General features: G+C 39.9%; 1 protein-coding gene across 1 annotated transcript in view; it reads left to right on the top strand.

Moving 5' to 3' along the window:
* Nucleotides 1-23,058, top strand: part of FMNL2 (formin-like 2) — a 157,898-nt gene that overhangs the window by 74,887 nt on the left and 59,953 nt on the right. Inside the window, exons 7-9 of the mRNA XM_012659111.1 lie at nt 3,781-3,889; nt 8,181-8,257; nt 10,486-10,579. Of these exons, the coding sequence (XP_012514565.1) occupies nt 3,781-3,889; nt 8,181-8,257; nt 10,486-10,579 (280 nt within the window). The remainder of the gene's footprint in view (nt 1-3,780; nt 3,890-8,180; nt 8,258-10,485; nt 10,580-23,058) is intronic.

Here is a 23,058-nt window from a genome sequence, read left to right as displayed (position 1 = left end):
TCTAGCATAAACAATAGGTGCTTAATAAAACCAACTCTGGACCTTAAACGACATTTGGTTTGAATTGCTATGGCTGGTGGCAAGCACCAGAGGCCATTCCTCTAGATTGCTCACCTGGTCCAGGTGTCCTTGTTGTGGTAAAGTGGCTAATAAATTGTTAGTCCTAATTTTGTTGCTTTTTAGGGTCAATTTGGGGGATCTGTTAAAACCCCCCTCCACAAGGAAGTGTTTATTAGCTAGTATCAACATCATATGTTAGAGCTGAATTTAAAACCTGTCCCCGAAAAAGTAATAATTTATTCAGATCGTAATTAAAGCAAATAAACCAAATATCTAGTTACAAAGATTGTCAAATTCCGTAAAATGTGCTCTTTGAAGAAGAGGTTAATGTATATGCAAACCCATGGCACAGTCCCTAAAATCTAGTCTCATAGATTTAATGTGATCCTAAACTGAGTCCTTTGAAAATACTTTGTCTTTTCAGGGGTAAAGAATTATGACATTTATCTGGGTGCATTTATTTAATAGAAGAAAATTGTTTTAGAATGAGTATTCCAAAATACAGAGCAAAATTTCCTGTTAAGTTAAACATCCTCACTTTCCTGAAAAGTGATATATATAAGATGAAGATTTAAAAAGAAAACCTTGCTTACCAAGTGGATTGGTCATCGTGGACTGCAGGAGATGCTATTAATATGTGTTGCTGTTCTCAGCAAACTAAGCCTTAATCCCACATAATGGAGTAATTATATTCAGGGTGGGAAATGACACCTATGTAGGACCGAAGCAGAAAGTGCTGTCAGGAAGACACGATGGGAACATTTGACAAGGACCTAGCCAGCACAGGTGGTAGCTTTTGCACATGATAACCCAACAGATTATTGATGAGTCAGGTTGATGAGAAGGAACTTGTAGAAGGTGACTGCCCTGAATTGCAGTGAGAAGTCTTATGGTGGGGCCTGGTCTCATCTCTTATTTACCGCGTGGATGTAACTTCTTTGGGCTTTCATTTTCTTATCTGTATTAAAAAAGGGTTGGAGCAAATGATGGATCTCCTTCAGCTGTCAGTGCTATGATTTTTGTTGTTGCTATTGGCTATGGTGGTGTTTTCTAATGTTATGATTTAAAATACATGAGTTCAAATATTGCCTTTTATTCTTAACTTTTGTATAAACCCAAAGTTGGAGAAAATAATTTTTAAACCAAATACCATACATTGTAGAAAAAAGTTTAGTTCTATTGTTTTTGAGCATAGAATATCATTAATAAGTTCATTGTTTTTATTGATATTTTATATAGTCTATATTTTGTAAACTCCTTAAATATCAATAAGTATGCATGTGATATGTCATATTAAATATATTAATGTTGATCCAGAAAAATATGTTTGAGATTAACTATCTACTACAACAAATAGAAGCCTTTCATGTTAATATTTGGTAGGTATAATATTATTCTACCTTTATTGGTTTCTGCATGCCACAAAATGACAAAAACATTTTGGCTTTTTAGAGACATTAAATGTAGATCAAGTACTGGATCAATAAATAAAAGGAAAGCATGTGCTATGTTACTTTATACCTCTTAGGAAACACAATTACAGGTGCAAGATTGTTCTATTTGCTGGAATAATTAAAATGTATTTGGAAGTGATGCAGAAACATGGCACTGTGTAGAATAACCTCTCCTATCTTCTTTAGAGAGTAGTTCGCATTGATCAGTCTATCTTCTGCAATCCTTGCTGCACATAAATATAATTTAGCAAAGGGCAACTTATTCCATTGAAATCATTTTTTTCTTTTCTTTTTAAAACTTAATCTTAGATGGCTTTTTTATGCTAGTATGGTCATTGCTTTCAATTCGAAATGAAATGCTAGGTGCTGTGGCTTATTCCTGTAATCCCAGCACTTTTGGAGGCCAAGGAGAGAGGATCGCTTGAGGCCAAGAGTTTGAGATCAGCGTGGGCAACATAGTGAGACTCTCATCCCTACAAGAATTTTAAAAAAATTAGCTGGGTGTAGTGATGAGTGCCTATAGTTCCAGCCACTTTGGAGGCCGAGGTAGGTGGATCACTTGAGCATAGAAATTTGAAGTTACAGTGATCTATGATAGGGCCACTGTGCTCCAGCTTGGGTGACAGAGTGAGACACTCTAATAAATTATCATGTACTTAACAAGTGATTCCATTGAAGAATACAAGACTGAGGTTAAAATAAGTTAAGAAAGGTAGAGGAAGGGCAAGAGCTTCAGATGTAGACTCAGAGGCTCATATCATACATGCTTGAGTCAGACTGGCTGTGTGGTTATTGTTCGAAGTTGCACCGATCTCTGAGACCTCTAAGAAGTGTGCTAATAGTCATAATCATGCTGGGGTTATGACAAAATGACACATCTTAAAGTTGTATTTCAGACATTGGAATTGGGCTCACTAACATTAAAATCTCAGCTTCAGCTTCGTGCATTCGGAATTGCATGAGATCAACTTTGGGTTACTGAAATTTTATTTCCAACTGTGAATAAAGCAGGAAATCCTTGAATAAAGCCTCCTCCTTATCACGAGTAAACTAAGTTTTACATATTCAGGTTTATCGAGGCAAGTGACTTATTGAAGTGCTTTTCAAAAATTTGTTTGGCTCACTAGCAAATTGACTTTACTATGAATGTGAAAGAATCATCTCTCTTCTGTTTGATAGTTTTTGAACAGAAAATGAAATTTAAAGGGCTGCTCAGCTGAACAATTTTAGACAAACTTGTCAATTCAGTTTAACTCCTATCTTGCACCTTTGGGACTTTTGAAAGTTGTTAATGTTAATCATACCTTCCTTTAAATCTTTTAATTATTTCAAGAAAAAGGAAAGCTGTAGCTTATTTTGTGGGGCATTTCTGTCATTGACTTCCTCTATAAGAATGTAGCTGACAACTTTTGAAATCTTGACTTTATTTCATGCTTGGAGTTGCAGAGAAGACTTTGCTTCTGACGCAATAATTTAAAACTCACATGGAAGCTCTCAATGTTGTCATCTTTTCCACATGCACCGTGTTACACTCTCAGTTGTTTACTACTTGCAAGCTATGATAAAGCTCCAGAAAGAATGAAGGCTCAGCAATGTAGGGCCTATTGAATGAAGCCTAACATTGAAACATCTTAATTCTTGAAAATAATTAGTATATTTCTCCCTAAGTTTCAGCTGCCATACCAGGCTTTAGGTGAGGGATCAGGCTGTGGAGGTATTTGCATAGTGTCAACATTTCATGATCTGATATCACAGGCTGAAACCAACGTTGCTAAGGTCTGACCTTGCCTACGTTTAAATTCTGAAGCAGGGACTCCCGAGTAATTGCAAGGTGCAGCTAAAGTTGGGTCAAATGATTGGAGGTCTAGTATAAGCTAAGTGGCACCCCGCACTTTGTTGCAGATGCAGTCTGCATGCATGCTGCCTCAGATCACTTCTGCAAATCTAGCTTGGCCTACTGATTGGGAACCTGGGATTGTTACTAAAGCTCACGTACAATCTGATTTGTTATATGCATGAGTGGGGTTGAGTTTTATTATCTGTTTGTACCTGGCCTGACAAGATGATGACCAGTACACAGAATTGTGTGGGCCTTGCAGTCTATGGAAATATTAATAGCTTTGTGGTGGTGAGTTTTGGTGGTGGTTTTGACCTGCAGTCACTATTTAGTTGCATGTAAAGAATAATGTCCATTTTTTTTAAGTGCATGTGCCTATGCTAAGAAAATAATCTGTCACTTTATAGAAGTTTCTCTTTTTATTTGCAGATATAATACTTTGCCAAGGAGAAGAACCCTGAAAAATTCAAGATTAGTGAGTAAGAAAGATGACATACATGTCTGTATCATGTGTTTACGTGCCATCATGAATTATCAGGTATGTTGGTGCTTCTGGTTCTTTAAAAAAGATCTGAATTAGGTTCAGATCTTGTTCTTTGGTTTCTTCGTATTATTTCTAGTCAAAGTAAATAAGAAGGATTCAGTGAAATTCTATTGAAAAAGGCCTGGTTCATTCTAATGCTCAAGATTTAATTCATTGTCCTCATTTTCATTAATATTTATAATTTATAATGTATTTAATACATTGACTGCCACGCTAGAAAAAAATTTTTTTCCTTGAGGGCACAGTGTTTTATTACAAAAATAGAATAAAAACTTGGAAAACAAAATGATCCTAATTTAATGAAACATTTGTTATTTTTTACTGTTTTCTATGCATGAATGATGTGCAACTTAGAAAATAGTTCACACAGCTCCCAAGGTGAAGAGATGTGTGAGTTACATATGCTTCACGAGGCCCTGGGCTCAAAACTAGCATGAGTTATATACAACTCACATGGGAGTTAATGTGCTAAAGGAAAGACATTTTCCTCCTACAGTAATAAACTTGCCTAAATTGCTTGGTGAATGTTCGTGACCACTAAAGACCAAGTAAGCTGTTAGTTGTGGGCAATAATGGAAGAGCTTTGAAACACTAGGAAGAAGTAGACTGACACACTTGGTAGGTCAGTGGTTCTCAAAGTGTTATTTGCTGAACAGGCAAGAAGTTATAATTGTCTGTCGGACTCAGTGGTTTCTCATCTTTATCAAAAGTACCTGGAGGATTGTTAAAAGTGCAGGTGATTGTGAATGCAGGGAGACCCCACTCTGAGAAACACTGGGAGAAACAGTATAGCATGTGGGTTGGGTTAATCCTAATGACAAAGTGGAAATGAGAGCCTGGAATATTTAGGGTGAACTGGCAGATTCATAGGTATAGTTAGATAAGCAAACCAGGGTTATAGGAGTTCTGTTTAGAAAAACAGAATTCAGATAAAAAAATAGGGTTTGATTTCCATTGCTATGGATGCTCCAGGTGGGTCCAAATAGAAATGGAAAATAAATACATAAGCAGAGGGTTGTTGTTAGAGTTCAAACCCAACATAGGGTGCTGAATTGAATTTAAGAAGAAAAACATACATTTATTCTTTCCCTCAGTCAGTTAATATTTTTTGAGCTTTGCCAGATGGATCTTGTTCTAGGCACTGAAAATACGGCGTTGAATAAATAAGTGTCCCAGGGAACTTACTTTCCAGGGATGGGAGACAGATGACAAATAAATTGGTAAAATATGTAGTATTCTAGATAATTATGATGACATGAAGAAAGCAGACACATGGTACATTTTACAGGTCCAGTACCTTTAGATCTCTTAAGTCATGTAAACCTCATGACAGCCCCGTGAGGTCAGTAATATTATTCTCCATGTTTTACTGGTGAGGAAACTGAGACACAGAGAAGTTCAGTAATTTGCCTAAAGTCACATAGCTAGTAAGTAGTAGAGTCGAGATTTGAACCCAGGAAACCATTACTAAGTACTATAGAAAAAAATAATCAGGAGATGAATAGGAAGGGCCAAAAATGTGTATGCAGTTTTAAATTCTCTAGCAAGGTAAGTGCACTGAGAAGATAATGTTTAGTAACAACTTGAATGAGGGAACAAGGGAAGGAATATCAGAGAAGGAAGATTCTAGGTAGATAGAAGGGCAAGAGCAAAGGCCCTGAGGCAGGAGTAAGTCCGATTTGCCCAAAGCACAGAAGGGAGGCCAGGTTGAGGCCAGATCAGAATGAGTGAGAGGGAGAAACTTGGAAGGTGAAGTCAGCAGTATCACAGCATCCTGATTATGTAGGGCTTTGTAGACCAGTGAAAGGACATTGACTTACTATGAATGGGAAACTATTGAATGGCTCTGAGGGCATGATCTGACAGTCTTGCATTTAATGTCATCACTGGCTTCTCTATGTAGAGTTACCTTGGGAGGGGCAAAGACAAGAGGAGGTAGACCATCCTGGAGGCTGTTGGTAGTAATTTAGGTGAGTGAGTGTTCATGGTAGTATGGACTAGGATTATAGGAGTATAGATGATGAGAGGTGGTTGGATGCTGGTTTTATATTGATGGTGAAGGCAACAGCATTGAAGATGAGGACGACAGTGAGGAGTGGAAGGTGGTACCAAGGTTTTTGTCCTGGGCCACCGGTAAGATCTATTGAGATCGGGAAGACTATGGGATGTGCAGATTTGAAGGAGATGATTAGAAATTTCTTTTGGGGGATTTTAACTTTGAGATGTCGATGAGACATACAAATAGTGATCTTAAGTGGGTGGTTGGATGTGCTGGTGTGGATTTCAAGAAGAATGGACTGGAGATATAAATTTGGAGTAATTAGCAGGTGGATGGTATAGAAAGCCAGGAGGGAGGGTGAGATCAACAGGGAAAGACAGAGAAGTAAAGAGGTCCAGAATATGAACCCTGGGGCACTGTGTGTAAATGTCAGAGAGATGAGGAAAAGCTAGCTAGCGAGTCTGAGAGGTAGCCAGGAAGGCAGGAGCCAAGAGAAGGAACTCTTTCAAGGAGAAGGCAGTGTTCAATTCTGTCAAGTGCTGCTGCTAAAGCTTGTAAGATGAGGAGTGAGAATTGGCCATTGGCTTTAGCAAAGTGCAGACCACTGGTGATCTTGGCAAGAACAGTTTCGTTGGAGTGGGGATGAGGTGCCTGATGGAGTAGATTCAGGAGCACACAGGAGAGGAATCAGACTGGGAGTGTTTGGGGCAGTTTTGCTGTAAAGGATAGCAGAGAAATGAGAGGCAGTAGCTGGACACAGGTTGTGGTGTCTAGAGAGATTTCTATTGTTGTTATTTAAGATAAGAGAATTTTTATCATATTTGTATGCTAATGGTAATGAATCAGACCAGGAAAAATGAGGGGGATGGATGAAGAAATTTCTGGAACATATGATGCTCTTGAGGGGAAATGGAATGGGATCAAGGACTCAAGTGGAGTCATTGGCCTTAGATTGGAGTGCATGGAAGGGTTGTTTTTAGGAAGAGGTGAGGAAGCCACAGTTCTGTGAGTGTGGATTGATAATGGTAGTGGGAGCTTGTGGAAATTTTTTCCTGATTGCTTATATTTTCTCAGTATAAGAGGAAATGTGGTCATGGGCTGAGAGTAAGTTTGGAGGAGAAAGAATACAGTAGACCCTTGAGTGACACAGGGGTTAGGGACACTAACCCTGGTGCAGTCAAAAATTTGTGTATACCCTTTGACGCCCCAGAAACTTAACCACTAATAGCCTACTGTTGACCAAAAGCCTTACCAATTACATAAAAATCAATGAACACACATTTTTATATATAGGTATTATATACTATATTCTTACAATAAAAGTAAGCTAGAGAAAAAATGTTATTAGAAAATCATGAGAGAAAATATATTTACTATTCATTAAGTGGGAGTGGCTTGTCATAAAGGTCTTCATCCTCATCACCTTCATGTTTAGTAGGCTCAGGAGGAAGACGACGGGTTGTCTTGCTGTCTCAGGTGTGGCAAAGGTGGATCAAATCCACATATAAGGGGAGCTGCACAGTTCAAACCCGTGTTGTTCAAGGGTCAGCTGTGCTTCCTCAACTCAGCAGAATTAAGAATGATTCCTGAGCCTGTTGTACTTACTTCATTGTATAGAAGGGTGAGGTCGCAAGCCTCAGAGCAAGGCAGATTTTCCTAGGCTCTTGGTCCTGATAGCTGTTGCCCAGACAAGGGATTAGAAGCAGTGGTTTCAATCCTGGCTGCACAGTGGAGTCACCTGGAAGCTTAAAAAAAATTCAGACGCCAGGGTTTCATTACTGAGACTCAGAATAAATCTGGGGTGAGTCTTGGAGAATTGGTGCTTTATTTGGTTTAGTCTTCCAGGTGATTTTAATGAGCAGTCAAGATTGAGAATCTCTGGGCTAGAGCCTTTTTACCATTTTAATAAAGAGAAACATGTAGTTCATTCCTAAAGAATGGGAAGGAAAACGATCCTTTGATAATAGTATCATTCCTGAATTTTTCTTTTTAAGAGATGGGTGTCTCGTTATGATCCCCGGGCTGGGCTCAAACTCCTGAGCTCAGGTGATCCTCCTGCCTTGGCCTCCCCAGCAGCTGGGACTATAGGCATGTGCCACCATGCCCGCGTTCCTGAAATTTATGATAGAAAAATATGTTCTGACACTGATGTACTATAAACATAAATGCATTTATGGTGGTATAAGTTACATTAGGTGGAAATTTCAGGTTTTTGTTTTTTAATCAACATTGACAGTCTCCTAACTTGTCTTCTAATGCTTTGGTTTTTTTCCATGTTAATTTCAGTATGGTTTCAACATGGTCATGTCTCATCCGCATGCTGTCAATGAGATTGCCCTAAGCTTGAACAATAAGAATCCCAGGTAAGTGTCCTTTGTCATGTACAAGTCTAAATCTAGGGAAAGCAGAGAGCTAGTCAACACTTAGCCACGTTTGACTTTGGAAACTTTCAAGTGTGACTGTCTGAAATAAGATCGGCTGTGTAGAATTTTTCCTTTGAGCCAAGTTATGTTCTTACATGGTGCAAAGTTGGGCAGCTGGTGACAACTCTGCCCTTCACTGTTCTCCTTAAGCTTTCATTCTGTTGAGGCCTGGTTGTCAGCATCCTTAGTGCTAAATTTGGGGGAGAGGATCAGATTGCCAGGACTCAGGTGCCAGGAGAGGTTTTCTTTCTTTGAGATGGGGTCTCACTCTGTCACCCTGGCTAAAATGCAGTGGTGTCATCATGGCTCACTGCAACCTCCAACTCCTGGGCTCAAGCGATCCTTTTGCCTCAGCCTCCCGAGTAGCTGGGACTACAGGCACATGCCGCCACGCCCGGCTAATTTTTCTAGTTTTTTTGTAGAGATGAGGAGTCTTGCTCTTGCTCAGGCTGATCTCGAAATCCTGACCTCAGGCAGTCCTTCTGCCTCGGCCTCCCAGAGTGCTAGGATTACAGGTGTGAGCCACCACGCCCAGCCTGCCAGGAGAATCTTGGTAATGATTTAACTACACCAGTTATTGCTGAAAGTTAACTAAAACCACCATCCCTCGGCCACACTTTACTTGCTACCTTTACTTATGTAGCTTTAATTACCAAACAAAAAAGAAAAAGAATTATGTATGCAGATTGCTTTTTCTATTCACTTTCTATAAAGGCTAGCACTATATATTATTCATATCACAAATTAGCTCTAGAAACCTGTCTTCGGTATTCTGCATTTCATTTTTTTTTGTTTTTGAAACAGGGAGACAGGTCTTGCTCTGTTGCCCCAGCTAGATTGCAGTGATGTGATCATAGCTCACTGCAGCTTCAAACTCCCAGGCTCAAGTGATCCTCCTGCCACAGCGAGGACTACACGTGCATGCCCCTATGCCTGGCTAATTTTCTTATTTTTTTGTGGAGACAGTCTCACTATGCTGCCCAGGCTGGTCTCAAACTTCTGGCCTTAAGGGCTCCTCCCACCTTGGCCTCCCAAAGTGCCGAGATTACAGGGAGGAGCCACTGTGCCCGGCCTATTCTGCATTTCAAATGTGTAATTCCTTTTCATCAGACATCTCTCTAGACTGAATATCTGAAAACTGTTAATTCAACTCAAAAACCTGATTATAAATTAGAACTTTCTGATTCAGAATGCAGTGCAAACTGTAAAGTTCTATTTAAATATTGAATATTATTCTTTCAAACTTAAACCTTTTGTGACTTTGCAATTGCTTCCTTAATTTACTGGCACCCTAAGTAGTCCTGCTTCTGTGTCCCTGCCTTCCACCACAGAGAAGTCATTATTCGTTTTTCTTAAGACAATTGACATTGTGAAGTATCAGAACAGTCTTTGTTTAGAGGTTGGCAATAATTTTATTCCAGAATAAAGATGAAATACTAAAGTGATCTTATGATGAAGAAACAGTGCTGTTTCTTTCTTGACATTGCATTTGAAAACTTAGAATGTATCTCTAGGTTCTCCCACCAAAAATATTTCAGATGGAGTTTTATTTTCTTGAGTCAGAGAAAATATTCTTGTATTCGTGAAGCTGTAATTCAGCTCCTTCCGGATCTTCTACCTGCAGAGGTAGAAGAAATGACAGAAACTTACTCTGTCATGGGAAATTTCTGTGTCTTCTTCCCCAAATGAGCAGATTTGAAAATACAGAACATTAATTTCAGTCGATTTTTAATGTTTTCTGCAAGTGTTATACCTGTCTCTAAAATTAGAGAAAATATTTAACCAGTAGTTTGGTTTTCAGTATATTCCCAAGTTTCCTGTTGCTCTCAGCTCCCCAGTAAACACTGTTCAACCACATTGTACTGAGTGACCTGATGATGGGGCTGAGAGACTGCTCTTCCCGGAGTTAGTTCTCATTAGTGAGTAATGAGTAGTTTTGGAAGTGGGAAACATGCCTTCCAAATTTTCTGTGTTAGACAAATCACGTATTTAGCAGCCAGTAAAGGTTCAAAAATATACCTTGATATAACTGTACCTTAGTAATAAAGTTTAGAAAAAAAATACAAGGGCAAATATTTTATTCTCATATCTATCTTGGAAGGAAGGAACAGCTGACTCATCATGTCGTTTTCACTGATTTGTGTTTTTCTTTTTTCTTGTTTTGACAGAACAAAAGCCCTTGTTTTAGAACTGTTGGCAGCAGTTTGTCTTGTCAGAGGCGGGCATGAAATCATTTTATCAGCATTCGATAACTTTAAGGAGGTAGGATACGCTGCAGTTTTACTAAGACTGCTCACACAAACATCTTACTTGGACATCTTTGTAAAGAATGATTTACCTTTTCATTTATTCTGTGGTATAAGGAGTATAATAGTTAATTTTCTAAGATGTTACTGAGAGGAAAGTAATAAACTTAGTCTAAATATCTTAAATGCATGGATTAAGCTTTCTTTTGGTGTGTCATTTCCAGGATAAGTTAAAAATATTTGCAGTACTCATTTTCTTTTGGAGAACATGGAATAGCCAGTTTGAAAACAAGTTTTGTTACAAATGTGGCTTTTATTAGGGTTGATACTTGATCACCCACCATGTAAATTTTTATGGACTCTTTCATCATAGTTATTTTCCTCAAATCATATTTATTATTGCTTTGCTGGATGCTATGAAAAACCTGTCAGACAAATACAGACACTGATTTTAGGAGTTTGTAATCTTAGCTAAGTCGTCCTGTCAAACAATAAAGCAGTGGACATGTGTGGTTGGAATGGAGACTGACTGAGTACAAAAAAGGGAACAATGACACAGAGATAATATGGCACCAGAGATGCTGCCCAAAGTATCGAAACATCACGACCAAGGTAGTAGCTGGTTTCCCTTAAGGGTAGTGGCCAAGAAGAAAGAGTGCCTGTTGCTTCCTTTAATGTATTCCTAATGTATGAGGCTACTTTGAGGTGGGAAATCACAAAAGTAGTCCTTGGAGAACATTGAGGGCACTTGGAGCCCCAGGTCACAGTCGGCCCCTCAGTCAAGCTGCGTATTATCCTGGCAGTCCCATTGAATTTCAAATGCTTCTGGATGAAGACCCAAACTGGATCTCAGAGGGGCTTCCAAGCTCTCTCTCATCCTTCCTGAAAGCCTCTGGAGTAGAACGCCGATGGAACTTGTTGAGCATATGCTGAATGGCAGGGTTGTTCCTGCTACACATGTGGAATCCTTTGGTTCTATAACATCTCGAGACAAGTATTAATATTAATATCTCCATTTTAAAGAAGACTAAACTAAAATTCAAACACATGGTTTACCCACAGTCATGTAGCTAGATAAGTGGCAGAACCAGGATCAGGATTTGGTGTTCCTGATCCTGAACTGTGAAACTGTGTGGTTTGGGCCCAGTTGTGTGTGAATCTCCTGAGGGAAATAAGGAAAATACTGAATTTGACGGGACTCCAGAGCCATTTCCCCTGCCCGCTGCCCCCCTCCGTTGGACTCACTGCCCCAGCTGCCCAGGGCACTAACGAGCCGCGCACAGACAGGGAAGCCTCAAGGTGTGATCAGAGCAGATGCTCCTCTCGCTCCTTCATTTGCCTTACCTCCCTCCACCAGTCAGGCCTTTCATATTGTTGCTAGTGTTCATTTTGTTCATGCCAACTGTGGAGAGAACCAAATATTATCTTTTTACTATTCAGCCCTAGAGATAGTGAAAAAAAAATCCAGATTCTAAGAGAATGAAGAATAATAATCTTTAGATTCATATCCTAGCTTCCAAAACAAATAGTCTTTAGAGACAAGAATGTACGAATGCTTGTCTGTGAATGTTTTTATATATCGTGTATAAATATATAAATTTTACATTTATAAACAAGGAGGTATGTTTGAGTGGATGGGTTTAATATAAAAGGAAAACGGCATGAGCTGCAAATATAACTCCCAGATCTTTGTCATCGGATCATATTTGAAAATATTGTGTGCCAGGTCTTTTCCACCCTGGAAGCGTTTATTATACAGTTTTCAGTGGCCCTTGTTATAATATGGCTTATATCATAACAGGCATTTGACTATACTGCTGGTCAAATTATGTCCCAGAGATAAAATTGTGTAGAATCATGAGATGAATATTAATTTTGTTTTCTCTTAGATGAGATAGAGTACCTTTCTCGTGCATAATAGACACACAAATACTTGCAGAATTGAGTTTTAGCTCTCTGGCGTCAGAATTATATATGGTTTGGCCATTTAGGGCGTAATATGTGCTTAGTGGAAGAAAAAAGTAATCCTACTAGATATAAAAGCTGCCAGTGGTAATGGGAACCAAATTACTTTTGAGTTTGAATTTTTAGAGCTTTAATCCAAACTGCCTCATTTCTGTAATTGCTTATGAGAGATGGTGGGTGTTTGGGTTCGGTTTCTCCCTGGCACAGGCATTTGTGTGTGAGAGAAACCATGTAGACAGACCAAGCAAAGGGATTATCCTAATAGCCATGTGCGTGAGGGCAAGGCCAGGAACATGCCCCTAAGAGGCTTTGTTCTTATGGACGGGTCAAAAAGCTCAACCTCTCTTTATCCAGTCTTGGGATGGAAAAAGTGTTACTCTGTGTTGATCTTGTTTTTAAAAAATATAATGCCCCTCACAGCTCATAGTTTTTTTAAATCCCTTTCTCTTCTCTTTTTCTCTCATCTTCATGTGAGCGGGTTTTTTTTCCCCCTTATACGTCATAGTAAAAGATGTATTCTTTAATCTTTTTAGCTAAAATGTCATTGGAATCTTCTGGTTTTAGGGAGGTCTGGAGCCAGCTTTTAGATGTCCGTATATTCTGGTAGCCTGTGTAGACAGGGCTTGGTCAGTGAGTAATACCGATGGAGCCACATGTGGCAGGGAGAGTGCCACACTGGGTATCGGGATACCAGGGAGCAGGACCAGAGAAGAGTCTGTGCCTTCAAGAAGATTGTTTTTGAAGTTTTTTATCCTTGTTAGTAAATTGAGATTCCATTCATCTCCCTAAGAAGGATGAAGGGATTAGCCCTGTTTTTATTGGCAGGAATGAGGGGGGGTGGTGTAGGGGAATTCAGCATCTATTTTTTTGCAAATAAAGTCATACGCTTTAGAGTAGCCAGACTTTGGGCTTTGATCATTGTCAGAGCATAGTTGAGCATACTGCTGCAAAGTGGCACCAGCTGCTGGAAGGAAATTTAAAGACCCCATATCTTACGTAGTGTATGTAGCAGGATTGTTTTCCCCTCTGCCTCTTGAGCCAACAAATCCATTCTAATTTGACTACCACTAATTAATGAATTTAGATGTAAATTAAAAGAAGGTATCTTTTGGCTCTTGATAGATTTTTTAATGTATGATTACGTCATTTTCTCACCTTTCAAGTTAATATTTAGAATCCCAACATGTTCAGTTTTCTATGAGTCTTGTAATATCTGAAGTACATGTTTTAGGAAAAGAGGGAGCACCTCCAATTTAATGGTATCTGTTGGTGGGAAGAATGTTATCCCAAGGCCTTGCTCACGGTGGGGTTGGAGTTGGGCCCTAGGCTTGATGTCACTGAGCAAGCACATTTATGACCTCAATATATATGAGGATAAGTGAATATTAATTACATAAATTTGAGATGGTAAGCTTATACCATGTTGGTTTGTGACATGCCTAAGAATATGTATGTAATTGAGTAGATGAAGACTAAATCATTAACAGTCAACCACTATGCATCTTGAATTTTTTTTTCTTAAAAGAATACTTTTTTTTAAATGAAGGGAATATTAACACATCTTGTTTTGGTGTTGAAACATCTCTTTATGAATATGTATGGTCTTGAAATGAGGACCACGATGAGAACAAAGAGTCATCTGTTTTATTGGCTAATTTAGCCACATGGAAGGACATATGACCATCTTCCCTAAATTGATTCTTTCTTAGTTGCGTGGCAATATGTTTTTGAGCACTGGGTCTAGCAGACAGAAAAAAATGTACATTTGGAAATAAAGGTTACCCTTTTAGTATTTGTATTAGTTTAGGGTCTTGTTTGCAAGAAGCAGTAACTGACCCTAACACACAGAGAAGAGGGTTGATTGAAAGGATGTTGAGAAACACAGACTTGACAAGGAGCCTGGAGAACAGGCTTGGAAAATGGGCAGCCATTTCTAGAATGTGGCTAAACTCTGGCCATGCCCTTGAAGCTGAGCGACCATAAACACTCTTTGGGGTTCTGCTCTTGCTTTTTCTTCTCTCCAAAATGACATGGACCGTAGCTAGCAATCTGCTGGCTCATAAAACTACACCTACTGGTTAAAGACCTCAACTAGCCCCCTCTTCAGATTTATAAACTCTGTCTTAAATCTGATTTCTCATAGGACCTTGAGGTCTGCAACCTAGACCTTGCTCTTCTCAACTTTTTCTTAGTCTTCCTACTTTTTCCATTATATTCTTTGATGTATTTGAGAAATTGGCTTACTTTAAAAAAGTGTCTCTGAAAGTTTGGCAAAACATGCTTCCTTTTGAAATCAGAGAGGGAAAGTATTGAGGCCCTGTAGACTCTGTGATGGAGCAGCCTACTATGTATGACACAAGTAATGAAACCCTCTGAGGGCTTTGAGCCACCAGCTCTCCCAGGCTGCTGGGAGTTGCACCTGGAATTCATCAGAATTTCAGATCGATTATAACTGTGTTCTCATCTACTTCCATAATGACAGCATCTGGCTTTAGCAAAAAAGCCTGATTTGGTTATTAAAGGCCCATCTCCCTCCCACTGTTGACCTTCCAGTAGATAGACGGAGCCTGTGCAGTGAGTCACCCAAGGCCACCAGCTCTTGTGTACACAGTACTCTTGGCAGTAGCTGTTCTTTTTTCCGCCTGTTGCTAGAAGGCTTCCTAAGAAAGCTGATGTGTGGTTTAGCTACCAGGCATCTGAAAGCACTCGTGCTACACATTATTAAGTTGATTTAAGAAAGCCTGTCAAGTTTTATTTATAGTGGACCAAATTGGGCAGGAAGGAGAGCAGACATTTTGGTGTGCTTCCAGCATCCCTCTGAGTTTAATCCCATCTAATCTAACCTCTTGGACATTCAAGGGGATAGGATTATAAATCTAGCACAAGACCATCCAGATAACTCCCTAAGTGATAACATTTTCAACATGGAGGGAAGGGTACTTACTTTTTTTGGTCTCATTAAACTATAATCAATGTATTCTCTCAAATCTCAAACTATGGGAGCCAATCATGGGTGGGGGACCCGCGGCCTTCTGATGTCAAGATTGTTCTTTGTTAAGCACCAAAGGAGGCAAGAAAAGCTTCATCTTTTTCTGCTGCACCCCTTTTAATAAAAGGATTTGTTCTGTAAAATTTGGATTCAGTCAAAAAGCTGCACTTAAGGACCTAGAAGGCCACATGTGGCCTTAAGGCCGCAGGTTCCCCACCCCTGCTGGGTGACCCAAACTTAGTTTTATTAGGCTCATGGATCCTGTGGTCAGGAAGTCAGGCTGGCACGACAGAGATCATCTCTGCTCCATTGTGTCTTGGGCCTCACCAGGGAAGACTGGTTGAATGGAGATAGGAATTTATCTGGAGGCTTCTTCACTCACTTATCTAGTTTTTGACTGTAATGCCTCTCGAAGGCTGGGCTCAGCTGGGACTGTCAACCAGAGTGCCTCCATGTAGAACTCCACGTGGCTTGTGCTTCTCACGGCACGGCATCCTGCTCCCTAGAGAGAGCACCCCAGGAAGGAGCACCCGGAGAGCAAGCATTCAAAGAGGGTGCGGCGTGTCTTCTGAGCTAGTCTTAGAAGTCACGCGGTATTGCTTCTGCTGCATTCTCTTGGTTACCAGTGAGGCCCGGAGGACAGCCTGGATGCAAGGCGAAGGCAATGGCTTCCCTTCTTGGTGGCTGCAGTGTCAGGGCCACTGTGTAGAACAACACGTGGGCTGGGAGAGATGGCTGTGGCCATGTTTGGAAAATACAGTTGACCTCGGGGACTGTATGAGAATTACCAAAATATTTATACAGTTCTTGCTCTTCTGTTTTCTCTTTCTTCTTTCTTCAACCCAATACTTGGTTTCTCTTCATGACTGGAAGTTTTATAAACTTTTTGGTTGGAGATAAGAGAGTTACTACTTATTTCAAACAAATGTACTATGGGCAATTGATATTGTGAGAGCCTTTCCTAAAGGAGAAAGGAGCCATTTACATAAGATTTCCAGGTTCATTTCCTGATAATGAACTTATTGTTTCTTTATCATCAGCATCCGTATCATCTAACAAGGAAGTGAAGGTTGGAATTCTGGACATTAAGGGGCCAGTCATGCTACCTTACTGGAAAGAATTCGAGTGCTCTCTATGTGTCAGAAATATTGATAAACAGTAGAAATAAGAAAATGAATAAGACATGGGCCCTACCCTTAAAAGGAAGCCACCCACACTAGTTGAGGAAGTAATGCTAGGTTCTGTAAACGTAAATGCAGGATGCTTTGCGAAGAGGAGGAACAGCTAACCCAGAGAAGGCGGGGAGGAGGCCAGTGGGGGAGAACTCTCAGGGCAGGCTCCCTGTAGGAAAGGGTGCCTGAGCCGAGGTTAGGATGAACAAGGGTTAACCAGGTAGATTCCTTTCTTGCTGCTGTAACAAATGGTCACAAATTTAGTGACTTAAAACAACACAAATTTATTGTCTTATGGTTCTGTAGATCAGAAGTATAAAGTGAGTCTATAGGGTGGTTTCTTCTGAGGGCTTTGGTAGAGAATCCATTTCCCTGCCCTTTTTAGCTTCTACAGGCCACTCACATTCCTTGGCCCCTTCCTCCAGCTTCAGAGTCAGCAGCGTAGCATCCTGTCTCTTTGCCTCTGTTGCCACGTGGCCTTTTCTCTCTCTCATTCTGATTCTCTGGCCTCCTGCCTTTAAGGGCTTTTGTGATTACATTAGGCCCATCCAGATAGTCCGAGATAATCTCCCTACCTCAAGTTCCTTAATTATATCTGCAAAGTCCTTTTTACTGTGTAAGGTGACAGAGTCACAGGTACCAGGTATTAGGATGTGGACATCTTATGGGTGGGATGCACATTATTCAGCCTAGCACACCAGGTAGGGTGTGAGGATGTCATTTTATACCAAGAAGGTGGTGTTTGAATAAAGCTTCAAGGACTAAATCTCCTGTTTTGAAGGGGACAGGGCATGGGAAGAGAGAAGCTGGGACAGAACGGTAAGAGTGGGTCACAAAAGGCCTCTTGCTTATCTTGGAGTCTGTATATTGCTGCACAGCCAAAAGGCAGGGAGGAGCAGGGAGGAAGCGTGCACCCCGATTGTTGGCTGTTTAGATTGACTCTGTTAGTAAAGAAATTGCTTGTGTGTTTTGTCCCCAAAGTCATTTAATGGTGGGCTCAGCATATGGTCACTTTGATGCAGCAGGGTGTGGTTGGGGTCTGAGATTTGTTTCAGAAATTTTGCCATTCATATTTCTCATTCCTTGGGCCTCTTCCTCCACCGATGTCATCTGCTCCTCCAGCTGCTGTATTCAGTCACTTCTAACATCTTCAGGACTTTTTTGTGATCCTGGGGGAGTTTGAGACCAGGCTGAGCAAGAGGGAGACTCTGTCTGTACAAAAAATACAAAAATTAGCTGGGTGTGGTGCTGCACACACCTGTAGTCCCAGGTATTCAGGAGGCTGAGGCAGGAGGATTGCTAGAGCCCAGGAGTTTGGGGTTGCAGTGAGCTCCGATGACATCATTGCACTCCAGCCCTGGTGACAGAGTGAGACTGTGTCTCCAAAAAAAAAAGAAAAATACCGCTTCTAAAATCTGTACCGTTTGCCAACTATAAACGTTAGCCTATGTGCCCTTATTTCATATTCTTGGAAGATAAGGAGGACCCCAAAGCAATGAGAGCTGTGTCTTACTTTAAGACCCCAAAGAATCTGAGACAGAGGCTGGCACTAGTCCCTAAACATGGGGCTTTCACTTGGGAAGTGTTTTTTTGACATTTAGATGTCATATGGTTGTAAGGAACATGAGGAAAGTATGAAGCACTCTGTTGTGCATTGATCAGAAAATTGGAGTCAAAACTACTATTGCTTTGGCAATACCATCACCAACTCTGAAAAGCACTAGCATGGAAGTTTGCAGTCTCTGGGTAGGATTTGGTTTTCATGCTGGTGTTTATCTCTGCAGAGTAATGTGAAAGGTCCATTTTAGGATCACCTTGGTTTCTTCTTCCTGTGTGAAGGAGCTGCCTCCCTATTTATTCCTTTTCTCCCTTACTCCATGCTGACTTGCATAGTCAGGATACTTAAGTTGTAAGATGTAGACTTCTTTTTCCTTAAGTTTTCCATATTTGATTGAGCTGCTTTTTAAAGTAGTGTTACATTATGTGAAAATAGAAATACTTGTTTTTAAGTGTCAAAGAATTCTGGATTGTAGCTTATTTTAATGATCATTAAGTCCAGTGCCAAGCCCCAGACACAGGGCTACATTAACCATCTTATTAAATAATCATGTAGGTTCAAATGAGCTGTTAAAATAGTTATGAAATGCTAAGTATGTTAACTAGGAGGAAGGACAAGATAAATCATAGATAGGTAATGTAATTTGCATATGCATATATGTATATTTGTGTATGTATATTAGCTCTGTGTGTATATACTTTGAGTACTGCATGAGGACATACGTATGCATAGCAATAAGCCCTACATGGAAATAAGTGAAAGGATGTAGTGTGACAGCAGGGCTACAATTTTTTGTGTGTGTTTATTTCTGTTCTTAGAATGTGAGAGAAGTAATAATGCCTCACGTGGCAAGAGTGTCCCTCTTGTGCAGGATTAGATTTTCCCTCTAGTAGCATTTTATATGGCTAGTTTTCTCTTGTCTTTTCCAAAGATGCTCAGTTGTCTCTCCAAAACTAAAGGCATTAATTATTACCACCTTTTCTTCATAACTATGAAACAAAATCAGAAATTCTTTGGAATTTTTAGGGAGCTGTTGAGCAAGTATTGATGTATACTTTTTTTTTTTTTTTTACCACAGATAATATACTATCATAGGGTCAGGAGTTTGATAGAAAATAAAAGACATGATTTCTGTCCCACAGAAGTTTCTGTTGCCCTAAGAAAGATAGGACTGACTTTAATAGGTATTCAGTGGAGGACTAAATGTACACTAAGGTCAACAGTAAGAGGCTAGTCATTGAAAACTTTTAAGAATTATGCTTATATTTTTATTCTTGATCATAATTAAACCAAAGTTTTAGGTGTTATTGATGATGAATGTGCTTATTGAGCTTGACTCCCCGTGTGAGTTAAATTTCATTTGAAATTTAAACACTTGTAAAACATAAGCACATTTTAAAATTTATGGTGGGGTCCATAGTCAATACATTAGGGTTTTGTTTGGTTGGTTTCTTTCAAACTAGCAAACAGTCGTCATCAGAAAGAAAACAGAGCAGAATTCGTGAATGAATTCCATTTTCTTCTATATTGTAAACATATTTGTTATGTCATGTGTAAAAAAGGCATATGCATGGTAGAAATAGTAAGGCTACTATGAGTTAATTAATTTTCTATTTCATAAAAAGTTTAGTGTTTGTTTAGTGCCAACAAGCTAGTATATACTGCTTGGTTAGTTCTCAGGTATCCTGTATGAAGGAGGAATGAGGAGGGAGAGGCTCGGAGTAAACGGGCTGCTGACATCGCCTAGTAAATGGCAACTCTGGGATTTTCACGCAGGTCCATTCAAGTCAGAGTTCATATACAACTTCATGTAACGTGTCATCACATTCCGGGCACTTTCTACACATGATCATACATTTTCTTCAATTTCCCACCTAAAAGTAAACCTAATGGGAGTGGTTACAGATGGGGTAGATTATTGGAATGTTTGAAATTACTAGTATAATAAAATTCAGGACAGACTGGGCTGTTTGTACAGGGCCCAGAGGGAGAAGGGGGTAGGTCCTGAGCAAGATAAAGGAGGGAGGAGACTTGATTTGGTGGAGAAAATTCTGGGCACAGAGACTGGCATAAAATCTGTCTCACAAGGCAGGATAAATCTGCCTCACAGAATACACGTGCTGGTTACCCAGGAGAAATATGTGACTGGGGTCCATGTTACAGAACAAAGCATGAGAACAGGCAAGTGTGAATGAGATCCTGAGGAAACAGTGGTGGGGAGATTTGAAACCTGTGAGTTCAAAACAAAACAAAAAACACCTCAACTGATAAAAATCAGAGGAAAAAAAGAGAAAGGGAAGAATTCAGTTATACAGTACTTTGCAGTTTATAAAATGCTTTATATTCCATTTGATTCTATGGAAGTCCGAGAAAGGCATTTTATATAATTTGGATAAATCTTTAGGAATGTGTGGCTCTGCATAAAATACATTGGAGGGGAGAGATGCTGGAGTTTGGGAGATAGGTAGTTCAGTTGTTAAATGACTGGGCCCTGGACCAAGTTTGTAGCCATGGCAACGGATATGAAGCCAAAAAACTGAAGAAAATTCAACAAGGGATGGGTTGATCCACTGAATATGGGGATGGACATAAGAGGGAATAAGAATCTATTCAAATAATAATTAATATTAATACAGTTAATTAAGAAGAAAGTAGCCCAACTGTGGTCAACAAATATGATCTGGGGATAGTTTTTTTTTCAGGCAAAGAAAATAAACTTTGTTTTTATTAAATGCCCAAGGTCAGATTCTTAGTTGTGCACTAAGATAATGAAAGAACAGGCTTGACCACAGGTGATTGGGGAGTGTGTGTTTGGGGGTGTGTGTGTGTGTAAATAATGCAAGAAGATTGTAACTCAGGAGGTGGACTCCTCCACAGGGATCCCAGTCTAGAAAAAGAAGAATAAGGAGACAAGGCTAGAATGAGCCAGAAGAGACCGGCACACAGCACAAAGGGGTGGTCGAGAGGATGAGTGTGTCTTGTGGTGCAAGTTCTTGCTTTACTGAGAAATTAGTCAAATGGTTTCTGTATCATTTCCAGTTCTATAATTTTATGATTCTCTATAAAGCTTTGCCTGCACATGCCTATGTGTGTAATATGTGTTGTGTATACATATTCAGATAGTTCCATCTGAGAAAGATTAAGTGCTGTTTTAAAGATGTAAAAACAAAGTAACTAGATAGTAAAATAATAGGTGCCTTCATTTTCAAACAAGAACAAAAACTAACATGTCCAACTCCAGTTGGGAAGATAGTAAGGAGCTTAAAATAGACCATCATGACTTTAGATTGTATTGTGACTTTAGACTGTATCGTGACTTTAGTCCCAAGTTCCTTTTTATGACCACTTGGTAAGTGGCTGCATCAGTCCCTTGACTCAAGTCTCATTTTAAAAATCTGCAGCGTGTCTAAGGACCTTGCTGCTTCCCTGGCCAGAGAGGGAGCTGGATGTGCTGGTCCTGCTGTTAGTACTGTTACACGAGGTGCTGATGGGGGCCTATCTCTGGAAGCATCCCTGGTTTGTGAAGTTTTTGAAAGACTAAGCTTTTGAGTCATTATTCAAACTTGTCATTTCCCGGCTCCCGCGTCCTACCCCAAACCCTGTTCTGCCCACTGTAGTTTAACAACCATTCTTTATTCCTTTCAACACAGTGGTGCATGTGGCTCCTGCCCAACTCTTTAATTCTATCTATCAATCTGCCAAGGATATATAGTCGTACTTAGTTTTCATTCACAATTGACTGTATCACACTCAGTAGAAGAAAATAGCCCTGCGGTTCCTGATTACGGTCCAGCAGTCGCTGCCAGTCAGCCCTCATCGTGAAGTTGAGCGCTCGGGCAGAATTTTCCCCGCAGTCCTGCGTCACCGCAGAGTGCAAATGGGCGATCGCGGTAACATGAGTTACAGGTTCTGTTTTGTTTCGGCACTTTGGTTTTGGCAGTGGAAAATGAGGGCTCCTTCCCCACCAATAAATGTACTAGCAACACACGCGATATCCCAGATTTACTGGTATACCACCAAGAACAACACTGAATTTTTTCATTTTAAAGTATTTTCCAGGAATAGGTGTAAAACTAGTAAATAGTGTTTTCTATGTGAAAGGTGTCAAGGACATGTTTAGTGCCTTGGTAAAAGACAATGATCTTTTTGTTCCTTGAAGATTTGGTGTTATAGCATGTCGGGTGTTCCAGACAAATCTGTTTATTTGGGTGGATTCATTGAGTATGATTCTGTCTGAACTTTGGGGACTGTGTGACCTAATGTTTTCTCCCCCGTGGGGAAGATTGGTTTTTGTACCTCTTTCATATTCTTGCTTGGAATCTAACATTCACTTGGCTTTGGGAAAAGAATTTCTTCTCCCCTTGTAATAAGTCTACGTATGTCAGGAATGGACATGTCCCAGAGATAACCAGAGAACAGTTAGGGACTGCTGCTGTCTTGCCTGATAAACACCAGGGATTGTCCCTGGCCTTGTTAGACATAAGAACTGAAGGGAAGTCTTTTTTTTCTACCTTGTAAAATGCTGGAGGGCTTCTTTCTGTATAAGGAAACCCTACCACTTTCTGAGTGACTGGCATCATCTTTGTGCAGAGATGGCAGATTCAGTAGTAGTACTTAATAGGGTATGGTTGAGTTCCAAATAATCTTGGAAGAAATTTTACTATTAGATATTCATTCATTTGCTACTTCAGGTTTTGGGTTTTAAAAACTCATCATCTTTGTAGAAATAAAGAGGCTATTCACTAATCTGTAGTGTTCAAGCTTTTGGCCTCTGGACCCCTTTTTACACTCTTAAAAATTGCTGAGGACCC

The sequence above is a fragment of the Propithecus coquereli genome, unplaced genomic scaffold (genome assembly GCF_000956105.1).
Source record: "Propithecus coquereli isolate 6110/MARCELLA unplaced genomic scaffold, Pcoq_1.0 Scaffold118, whole genome shotgun sequence".
NCBI classification, from domain to species: domain Eukaryota; kingdom Metazoa; phylum Chordata; class Mammalia; order Primates; family Indriidae; genus Propithecus; species Propithecus coquereli.
The sequence above is the reverse complement of the archived record's forward strand: the minus strand, read 5'-3'. Positions and strand labels throughout refer to the sequence as shown.